Here is an 11365-nt window from a genome sequence, read left to right as displayed (position 1 = left end):
CCCCCAACCCCCTGCAGTGACCTTCACTGCACTTTTATTCTAATGGACCTCAACTATTGCACTTGCCACAGTAACTCTTGTAACAGAAGCATAAGTATGGTTAACTCATGCAGACTCAGTACAGCATTCTTGATCAATTGAGAAAAGACAGGACATTTCCATGATGGGAGAATAGTAAGTTTATTGTTGCCAATTGACTGAACAAAAAAAAGTGTGCAAGGGATTCTGGTAGTTGTAGTCAAATGATGCCATCATGCAAATAGTGCCAATACATGACTTAGGCTTCATCAACTGCTACCCCACTGAACTATTTGAACCTTTTTTCTGATGAGAGTTCATATGAATAGACAACTGACTGGCTCGAATAAAAGACTTACTGCAAACAAAACATTTATAGGGTTTATCATCTGTATGGGTCAACATGTGTCGATTTAAAACAAACAGTCTCGCAAATGATTTGCCACATTTCTTGCATTCAAAATCCCTACTTCCCTTGTGAAGAACTAAATGTCTGGACAGCCCAGTATACTGAGTAAAAGATTTGTTACATTCTGTACACTTGAATGGTTTTACTCCGTTATGCGACAGCAAGTGTCGGGTCACATTATATGCTTGCTGGTATGACTTATGGCATTTGGGGCACTTATATGGGCCATGCTTGGACATCTCTGCTTTGTCACGCTGTTCGTGCTTTCTTAAATGTCCAATAAGTGATTCAGACCTTGTGAAGGTAGCGTTACAAATGTTACAAAGATGAGGTTTTTGATTTTCATGTGCTGCCTTAATGTGACGTGATAAGTGAGATGCGTGCTTGTAATATTTTCTACACGAATTACAAAAGTTTTTCTTTTGATTATTGTTGTATGGACTGTCTGTAGTGTCATTACCAACTGATAGGCCCACAGTACCATCACTCCTATTAACTGTGGAAACTGACTTCTCTACTGAGCTACAAACAGCACCTGCAACCACTGTTGAGACAGAAATATCCTTAAATTTGAAATTCTTTAACTTTGTTTTTACAGCCAAATTTCTATCATCTTCTAAACACATACTTGAGTAGTTTTCTGCACTGTTAACAACATCTCCAGCCTGATGGCACAGTCCCGTTGCAACCTGCAGCTCATCATTACTCTGTACTTCGAATTTTGAAGCCATAGAAAATTGTGGGACACTTTGACCTCCATTCAAAGGTGTTGCTTCATTTTCATAGAGATACAGCTGCAAACTGCTACAGTTGCTTCCTTCAATCTCTTCTCTTCCTGAAGGATAGCTTGCATGTAAGTCTTGAAGTGGTTGATCACCTTTTTCTGTTCCACTCACAACGTGTACAATTCCTTCAGAATTATCTTTCCAGCTCTGAATGATGGCATCAAGTTCTCTCTTTGCCTTTTCCTGTATCTTTTTCTGCTCATGTTTTGGATTCAAACTATTACTAGTGCTTGGTATCTTGTCAACATTCATCTTTATACTTTCTAAAATGCATTGAAAATGTATTTTAATGAAGATATAAGAGTATTTCCATTGTGCTTCTGCTCACATTCCTTAATATATACAATAATCATGAATACATGTATATGATATATTCTAAATCAATATTTAAACTTATGGTATATAATGAATGTTATACTGCCGTTTATCGATGAGAAAGGGTGGGTGTGGGCTGATCAACGTATTGGCCCACCTCCTATAGTAGCTTACCCCCCATGGATTTGTCATTGGGCTCTAGTCTTCGCTAGCCAAAAATAAGTTTACTAGTAAAAACCTTCTTTGATTTAGATAAGTCGGAAAAAAGATAACTTGAAAATGCTTAAAAGTATTTCTTAACATCACTAACATAAATATGTTAAAGATTTTCCTTTCTATACAGTTCGCATCTTGACGCATTAACTTGAATTGAGTAAGCTTATAAATTTTAAGTTAATTTCACCAAAGGAAGTGACATCAATAATTCATGAAATTGCACATATGATATATAATTGTAAGTTAACTTTATGTTGAGCCTAGAGGAATGTTACATTTAAGTATATAGCAATCCCTAAAGCATTCAAACGACTTACCATGCAAATCACATACCTTCACGGCTTCACACAAACGACTTCTGCCGGAAATTTGACACCGGTAATAGTAAACCACAGGAAACCCAATACTCGTTTATAATAAGAGCATATTTTATTTGCCGAGGCGGGTAAGGCTCTTTTTTTTTTTTGTTGGAAGAGATTTTTATGAAATTCAAGGAAAGGTTAAGGATGGTGTGGATAGGTATTAAAAAATTGCAATTTCATTTTTAAGCTAGTTGTTCCCTGACTCTGCTCACCCAAAAGGTTGTTTCAGAATTTGATTTGCAAGTTAGCTGTGCCCTGATGTTGATCAGCCCAGAGGTTGGTTCAGGGTTTGATCTGTGAGTTAGCCATGCCCTGACTTAGATCAGCCCAGAGGTTGTTTCAGGGTTCGATCCGTGAGTTAGCTGTGCCCTGACTTAGATCAGCCCAGAGATTGTTTCAGGGTTTGATCTGTGAGTTTGCAGTGTCCTGTTAGGGTTCAGTTAAATTTGAAATGTGATAATGAAGCATTTATGAAGAAAACAAAAGACAGTTTTGATTGGGTGTCTGTAACTCCCACTTCCTATTAGCAGTTTATTTGTTAAACAAAATGCTCATTAAAGATAGTTTGTTTAAGTTTAAAACTGCGGAAGAGTCCTTTATAAATCTCCTACTCAGCTGCTGTTAGTGTTGTCTCACCAAACTATGAATAGGAGACTGCAAGGCCTGATTGTTCAAAGCCAGATAAGTGCTAATCCATACTGTCACTGTAACGCTATACATATCATTTACAGTTAACCCAGGATTAGCTCTAATCTGGCTTTAAGCAACAGGGCCCAGTTGTTCAAAGCTCGATTAGTGCTAATCCTGGGTTAACTCTTAATAAGACCTATAGAGTTAATCAGGGATTAGCGCTAATCCAGCTTTGAACAACCCGGTCCAGGGCCTTGGAACAGGTTGCTAAGTCGTTCCAAGTCACACTTGTTTTTTTGGACAATTATTGCGATTCAAGCAGAACACAGCTTGTGAGTTAAATGACAACCTCCTCCTGCTCCACATCCCAGCATCTTATCATCTAAATGCTACACAAGCAAAAAAGAGTGAACAAAGGACAAAAATTTTTGAAAAAAAGAGGTCTTATAGAATTGGCTTTAGGAAAGAAAAAGTCATACAAAAAAAGAGTTCTGTAAAAATGAGTCTTCAAGAAGCGAAGGGGTTTAAAGGATTTGCGGCAGGGATGTTTTTTGGACGTTGAGGTACAAGCCCAGGGGGCATTAATGGTTGTGGAGGTTTTCGTTGCTGCTGCTGTTGGGACTGCTGTAGCTGCTGAGGAGTGAGTCTAAAGTGACACTGTAAGTAAAACTGAAAGAAAAGAAAAATAATTATTGACTCAGCATCATAACAACAAGTGACATTTCCCTCACATAATTATTTAAAAACTCCAACTACTGTCTAGCAAATAGTCCTTACAAGGTTAGGCTCATATTATGCAGTGTATGTTTGCTGTGAAAATCAATGCCCACCCTTCCCCTAAAAAGAAAAAAAAAATGCTTTAATTATTCCTTAATTAATTCAGAATAATGGACCTTTGAGACAGATAAATATTCAACAGTAACGAATAGAAACAATAATCCAATTGGTGCAATTTTTGCACCAAAAATTGAACACAATGACAGACTGTGATTATCAATAGCGAGAGCTTAATAGTAAAATTTGCAGTTGCAACAAAATAGGATTTTGGTGGAGATCAATCAAAACGTTTACATATTTCGAAAACACAAAGCTTTCGAGGACATGTTCCTATGTGACGCGATGGAAGCACTTTGATTGATGTCAATCAAAACTTTGTTGCAATGATGATTTTGCATAGTCTATACAGAGTTTTCACTTGTGACAAGAGAGCCATATTGGTGTACCTGACAATAGAACCTATCTGCACAGTTTTTTGCATAAAAATAGAGTTCAATTCCCCAAGGATAGAAATGTAATGTTTTGGTACACCAACATGGCCGCTGTGACGTCTTGTGAAAACACTGTATTGAGAAGCATTGTGAAACAAGATCAAAACTAGAACCTGATTCCCTGTTATATCAAAACGAGACATACCTGTTTTGTATCTTTATTCCATTGTGTCCAGAATAGCCCTTCCTCTTTATCAATTTCTCTGCTTGGTATCTTCATACCAAAAGAAAGGAATATATTTTGTCAATATTTTATTGGAAAACGCAAAGTTTTCAAGGCAAGCATGCAAATTAGCACCCGGGCATCAGACATTTGTCTAGTAAATTAGTGGTTTCAACCGGGGAACATTTCAACTGTTTAAATTCTTACAGTTTCATAGAAAATGTTGAAGAAAAAATTGTCAGATAACATTTTAGCAGAGCTGAAAAAGCAGAAGTACTCGGTTTCCCATCATGATGTGCTTGTGCACATTATTCAGGCTAGACATGGTTCGATATCCAACCATTAAATATAGGTTTGTTTGCGACGTTCTACTAAGTGTTACCCTGGCTCATAGAATGTCAAGGACGGTATTAATATAGTATTTTATACCTTAAAGGATATAGTTTCGTATGGCTCAGCTGCGAATAGTAGATACTGCCATGTCTTGTCTGGTGGCTCTATTCTCTGCTCGTACGCTGACATAAATCTATGTCTGGGTATTACACCTTCAGCTATCTCAGGATAATCAATCTGTCACAATAAAAAAAAATGACCTGCTTAGAAAAATTCCAGAATTTTCCCTGGTCATTAGTAGAGGATGGCGAGAGTAGAAAATTCTTTCAAAATTCTTCCCTAAATGTCTTTTATGACACCTACAGTTGAAAGAAGACTAAAGTTTCATGGCCTCAAATAAATTTCTACCCTTTGAAAGTTCATTTCAACCACTTCTTAAATGTCAATAGAAATCAAAAATCTAATATATTTCAGCTTAAAATGTGAAGCTAGATAAGTTGGCCATCTTTTCTTTTGCCAAAGGATTAACACTGCTTAATAGAATATTGGGTAGTTCCAGAAAATATCCATACCCCATCAACAGGGAATTGGAAATTCTGGAGGGGAGGGGGGGTCAGAGAAAGTACAAAATTACAGAGTTTGTATGGAATAAAATTGGAAGTTCCTGGGGGTAGGGAGGTCCTTTTACAAATTCCCTCCGTTGGTGGTGTATGGATATTTTCTGGAACTACACAATAATGATAAAGGAAACACCACCTTTAAACTTTCATACTATCTTTCTTACCTGGAAAAGTAGACTATGTTGACCATTTTCTGGATTTCTCTGTTTGGTTACTAAAATGATAACAAAGTTAAACACATTATCAAGTTGGTGAAAAAGACATTTAAGAAAAGAATGCAATGTATTATGAAGTTGTTTTTTTTTATATTTTAACCTTTATAACCAGGGCGGCCAATCTTAACAAACTTCTTCATTGAAACTCTTGGTTTTTCCTGATTAGAAAAATAGATACAGATATTAATAATGAATCATGATTTATCAATTAATCATATTGAAACCAAACACAATGCTTCCACTGGTCAGGATTCTAATTGGAATTTAAAAGCTGATTTTTTTAAGAGGGAGGAAAACTTTCAAGCACAGGATTGAAACAATAAACAACTCCATTTACATGGTGTGATTTTTTTGCAGATAGTAGGAGAACACTCTCTCTCATCATTGCTAAAGTTGAGGGTTCAATCAACAGTCTGCACAAGAAAAGATCACACAATATTATCTCAAAGGATGATTACTTACAAGAGCTGGTTGTGCTGGAGCATCTTTAGCTTCCTTTGCAGCACGGCGAGCCCTAAGAAATAAAAATCAGAAATTAACTAACTCTGATTGGAACTACTGCCTTGTTCATGTTCAAACATAAATGTGCTGAAGGAATACTGTTAGTTTTCATAACCATCATGTTGGTTAAATTTGACAATAGATTTTTTGAATGCCGATCAAGTATCTTTTGTCTGCTACCATTCTTTTTTGTTCTTGTTGAGACAATAATGAGCTCGAAATCAAGGATTACTAACCACCATGTTGGGTGAGAAATTTGATTCCAAGGTCATGATCATGGACAAAAGTATGGCAGGCAGGCAGGGGACTGAGGCAATTAAGGGCAAAGTATTTTTTTTTCCATTTATGCATGGCATTGAACTTCCATGCCCGCCTGCAATACTTTTAACAACCATCATCAAAGGGCTTAACATAATGGCAAGACATTGAAAAATGTCCGCCCAAAATTGGAACTTGTCTGGCCAAATTTTTTTTCATGGTGGCCATTTCGACCAGTAACGTTAAGCCAGAAATGAGGTATGACCGAGCAAAAACTAATTTGGCCAGTCATCATGACTGGTGACTTACTGGTCTTTATTTTTAAGCCCTGCATTACATCTTGGAATGAAACTAAGCTGTTTGTCATCAAACTCTTTTATACATCATTGAACCAAAATGTGGCTGGCATATCTCATTATTATTTCATTCTACTGAGAATACTGGAGAATCATCTCATATACTTACAAATTTGACTGATGCTTCTTTCCTTGTGTGTGAGCCAAGTAACTTCCCTAAGATATTAATCACACTATAAGACACTTACTTATCCAGAACTCTCTCAATAGATTGGGTTTCATATTAGTGGGAAACATACTACACTGACTTACAGTATATATTGAAGCGTCTTTAGTCTCCTGTGATCTTCAATAATCAGCTATTGAGAATTAGGTAGCATATTGGAGATATTGATGGGGAGTAACATTGAAATACACATGCACATTCTTGTCTGAGAATTCTGCCCAAGACAGAAAATGATGATGTGAAGTGACACCCAGCAAATTTGCTTGACTTATCACGAAACAATGGCTTTAAGTAGAGGTTGGACTTGATAAATAAAAGAAAACCATTGCTTTGTGGGTCTATAGGTAGTCTATAGGTAGTCTACACTACTACACCAATGCTCAATTTCATAACCAGATAGACGTCGTTAAGTATTTTATTCAAGATCATTCTTCGTTTGCAATAGACGTCATAGCTGCCATGTTGGAAGAATTTGACAAAAGATTTTTCAATGAATTCTTTTGTTATATCTTCCAACATGGCGGACATCCCTTTTGTTATTGTGCTCTCTTGGGATTGATCGCAAACCAAGAATCGGTCCCTATTACCTCGTTGTTGTGTAGAGTAAGACACAGCTTGCATTCATAGGAACCAAGATGATTTTTCATGAAATAAGGATCCTGCAATCAAAATCCAATGAATAATATGAGTAAATTTAAAAAAAAAATTCTCAAAAGCTTGAACTTAGACAAGTTAAGTTCAAACTCTTAAAAAAACACACACACACAATAAAGTCAGTAAACAAAATCTAAAAAGGTCAAAAAAAAGAAATATGATCTTCTTTGCTTATATCTATCTAAACTTGACTTCTATAACAAAAAATACTGACAGACAAGCGAACAGATCAGATCAACCATACCAACCTTATTCAAGTCAATCGTTTCCAATGCGAGCTGTCGTAGCCGTTCTCTTCGATCTCTATTAGATTCTGATGTCGAAGCGACTCCTCCTGAACCAGTCTTGCCCCCAGCACGGTTCTGGAAGTCCATTTTCAATGAAAACTGTTTTTATTACTTCTGTTATTCTTTGATTCTTCAACTTATTGGAGAGCAACGTGTTTTGTTTCAAAATGGCGACGTTCTTCTTCCCATGATGCAATTCGACATCACAAACCGACGCCTGCGGTATAAAAAAACAGCGGTGGTAGTCAGGCACACGCGCAGTAATAAGAATCTTGTTGGCGGGAAGGTTATGAAATGTCTTTGGAGTGTATGGATCTTTGGAGAGCGAAAAATGGCTGTTTTAGAACCCTTATATTCTGGAAATTAAGAGAATCTGCTTCGTATTGTGAGTATTAGATGCATTAATTCACGCATTAGAGGCAAAAAGATACAAATGTCATTTTTTTGTAAGCTTGGCCACAGGAAGCCCAAAACAGCTATTTCTACACTCATTCTTACAGATTCATCATGATATTAATGATTATGATTTATATAGTACCCTCGTTACATATTAAACCTGACTTAGAGGCTGAAAAGGAGGAGGGGGTATTTGTACATTTATAAACAGAGGCGCTTTGAATTTTTAATGATTGAACTGCAAAGTTCAGATTGCTTTTTATGAGAATATATATAGACACTCATGGTGGTCACTTGTAGTGCAGAAAGACTGAGCCGCCATTTAAAATGGTCATCTATGTCGTCACTAGTTTCCCCCGCAGCCATTCTTGTGTGGCTGCGTGGGAGATTACATCGTCACTTGATGTTCTAACCAAAAACAGTGGTATGTAAGAAGACAGTTTTTTGATACATTAAACAAACTAAAAGGATAGTATTAGAAAGTAACCAGGAAAAAAAGATTTGGATTGATTGATCTTTATTCCCTTTTCATTCGTCACTTCAAAAACTGGCATTATTCACTACTATGAGCTATAAGAACTTCACCATAGCTATAAACCAGTCATAATACATGCATTGCAATAGCCAAACAGTTTAAAGTGCCTATGACCCCTAACACAATGTTTTCAGCACTGATTCTACATGAAGTTAAATAGTAAAAATTTTTTATATGATTTGAGTGATGCATCTTGGAGATATCAAGGGTTATACTTCAGTATGCTAATGAGTGTGATGTCATAGTAGGCATTATTAAATATATGAAAATTTACTGGGGTAGTAAAAATCGTGTATAAAACATAACTATCTTACTCGGGATTTATAGAAAGGTTATTGCAAATTTGTTTTCTCATAGTAGTCAGTGTTTTGATTTTAAAATGATGACAAATAAACCCAAATGCCTCCTATGACATCCCACTCATTAGCATACTGGGAGTATAAACCTTGATATCTCCAAGATGCAACATTCAAATCATATAAAAATAATTTACCATTTAACTTTTAACTTCATGTAGAATCAATGCTGAAAACATTGAGTTAGGGGTCATTGGCACTTTAATCTAATACTTATTAGCCTTCTCCATAGACAACCCTATAATAAGGGTTTTGCCTCTGGGCCATTAATTTAGGATGACTTATAAGAGCTCTTCTTAAGAACAACATAAGACCCCCTAACCTAAGATTAAAAAGTAAAATGTAAGGTAAAAAGCAAGAGTTGCCTCAGTGGCAATAACTACTTTTCTTGTTTTCACTGTTTCAAATTATTGCACTTTCCATCCAGATAGGTGACAATCACCTTGATGTCTACCAGCTTGAATGTATCCACTTGCAATGGGTTGTCACTCAGAATCACAAGATCTGCTTTCTTTCCCACTGTCAAACTACCAAGCTCCTTCTCCTTGTGGATCTGCCAGGCTGCATTGATGGTGTATGCTCTCAGTGCTTCTTGTATAGGCACGCAGTACTCCTTTCCATAGACAATGCTGGGTTCCCCTTTTCTCGTTCGTGTAACTGCTGTCATCATGTTGGCAAAAGGATCAGGAGGCAGGGGATATGTGGGATGATCTTGATGAATGGTCCAGGCTAGCTTGTGCTTGGTTGCCAAACTCAATGGGGTCCAACGATGTGTACGCTCTGGTCCAAAAACAGATTCTGAGTATGCCTTTGCATAAAAGTACAGATGTTGCACAAAGAACGATAAGGCAAGGTTCATCTCTGCAGCCTTAACCATGTGACCTTCCTCACAGAGGCCAAGATGCTCCATGCGGTGACGGCGATCAGGTGCCTTCAAGCTCTGCAACGCCTTTTATAACATATTGATTGTTATTAGCCAAATAAGTAAGTAATGATAATAATAATAATGATAGTGATGATAATGATAATGATAATAATGATATCCTAACAAAATTGTCACCTAAATATCAATGTCTGCGATATAATTGCATCACAGGGCTTACTTCGTTTGCTTAGCTCACAAGGGCTGTCGAGATATTGTATCGATGCACTCAGTCTGTACATTCCGACCTCAATCAAGATTATCCCGTACAGACCTCCCACTCTGTTGATAAGATCTAAGTAATAAGGACTCGGTCTCACCTGTTCATATGTCTTCAAAGCTTGCTCAATCGCTCTCTCCCCATGGGTATGTATAGAAATTTGATATCCCTGCCCGTGCCAGTACTTGACGGTCTCTAACAAAGAAACATCATCATAGTTCAGCATTCCAAAGCATGGAGGTGTAGGGAACCCAAGGAGTCTTGTTAATTCTGTATCAAGAAACGCCTCGCGAACTGCTGCTGTGCCACAATGAGGGGACCCGTCTCCGATGATCTTGATTCCAGCAATCCAGAGTTTGTTGTTTTCTTTGATTTTTTGTCCACCGTCTTTCTTTTGTTTTGGTAGTGAGACATCACAACATGTCCGGCTTTTGGCTTTAACTTCATCTCCTGGACCATGAACCAGTTTATACAGAGCTAAACGTATGGGGCAGTCGGACTTCGCTGACTTCTCTTGGATAAGTACATCAGTGTCTGTTGGTATGTAACCTATGTCAGTGACTGTAGTGAACCCACATTTAGCGTATTCGTCCCACTGTTCTTCGAGAGCTTTTAATATCTCCTTGCTTGTTGGCAGAGGAGCACGAGCCATAACCTGGAGCATCGCCGGTGATTCCAGCATTTGTCCCGTTAACTTGCCGTTTTCATCTCTCACGAAGACTCCTCCATCTGGATCTTCAATTTCTTCGGGAATCTCTGCGACCTGAAATGCTTTGCGATTCGACCAAGCGACATGACCACTCTGCCCAATAATAACTATAGGGATTTTAGTTGAAAAAGAATCCACCACGTCAAAATCCAGCTTAGGTAGGGTTGGAATCATTTCTGGATCCCAGCCAAGAAACATGCACCACTCGCCACTTGCTGGGTCAGTTGCAGCCACTGTTGTTTCGATGAGTTCCTTGATCTCGTCGTACGTTTCATATTTGTATGCACCACAGTTGACGTACATACAGCGATTCAAGATCATTTGGATGGCGTGCTGATGGGGTTCGATGAAGCCGGGAAGAAGTGTTTGCTTTCCTTGAAGCTCCACGTATTGTGTCCCTGGACCTGCCAACTTGAAAGCTTCAGTCTTTGTTCCCACCAAGACGATTTTGCCTTCTTTAATGGCTACAGCTTCAGCCGAGGGGAGAGTCTCATCCATGGTGATGATGTTCCCTCCATGGAAAATGAGATCAGCTTTCGACATATTGGACTTTTTCCTTAGCAAATATGATCTTTCAAGCTGTATGTTCAGTAGCGGTCTTGTATCCCTCACCGACGTATAGCTCAAATGCAATGTACGCATCTACTTTACCCTCTTTCATATCGTTTTAC

The 11365-nt window shown here is 37.8% G+C and overlaps 3 protein-coding genes across 3 annotated transcripts; all 3 read right to left on the bottom strand.

The window, feature by feature from the left end:
* Nucleotides 1–161: 161 nt before the first annotated feature.
* LOC116297328 (uncharacterized) lies at nt 162–2109 on the bottom strand. Its single transcript, XM_031705547.2, has 2 exons — nt 2061–2109; nt 162–1475 (listed from the first exon to the last, which is right to left on the bottom strand). The coding sequence occupies exon 2, from the start codon at nt 1462–1464 to the stop codon at nt 295–297; it is 1170 nt and encodes a 389-aa protein (XP_031561407.1). The 5' UTR covers nt 1465–1475; nt 2061–2109; the 3' UTR covers nt 162–294.
* Nucleotides 2110–2595: 486 nt separating this feature from the next.
* On the bottom strand, nt 2596–7651 carry LOC116297326 (splicing factor 3A subunit 2-like). Its single transcript, XM_031705544.2, has 9 exons — nt 7518–7651; nt 7203–7274; nt 6559–6605; nt 5797–5848; nt 5435–5492; nt 5284–5333; nt 4596–4736; nt 4149–4217; nt 2596–3404 (listed from the first exon to the last, which is right to left on the bottom strand). The coding sequence occupies exons 1-9, from the start codon at nt 7641–7643 to the stop codon at nt 3243–3245; spliced, it is 777 nt and encodes a 258-aa protein (XP_031561404.2). The 5' UTR covers nt 7644–7651; the 3' UTR covers nt 2596–3242.
* Nucleotides 7652–8452: 801 nt separating this feature from the next.
* Nucleotides 8453–11337, bottom strand: LOC116297301 (uncharacterized). The gene is made up of 2 exons (XM_031705517.2): nt 10086–11337; nt 8453–9792 (listed from the first exon to the last, which is right to left on the bottom strand). Exons 1-2 carry the CDS (start codon nt 11334–11336, stop codon nt 9238–9240), a joined length of 1806 nt encoding a protein of 601 aa, XP_031561377.2. The 5' UTR covers nt 11337; the 3' UTR covers nt 8453–9237.
* Between the last annotated feature and the right edge of the window lie 28 nt (nt 11338–11365).

The sequence above is a fragment of the Actinia tenebrosa genome, unplaced genomic scaffold, assembly GCF_029948245.1.
Source record: "Actinia tenebrosa isolate PJP-AT-01 unplaced genomic scaffold, QUT_ActTen_1.0 PGA_scaffold7__59_contigs__length_16204524, whole genome shotgun sequence".
NCBI classification, from domain to species: Eukaryota; Metazoa; Cnidaria; class Anthozoa; order Actiniaria; family Actiniidae; genus Actinia; species Actinia tenebrosa.
The sequence above is the reverse complement of the archived record's forward strand: the minus strand, read 5'-3'. Positions and strand labels throughout refer to the sequence as shown.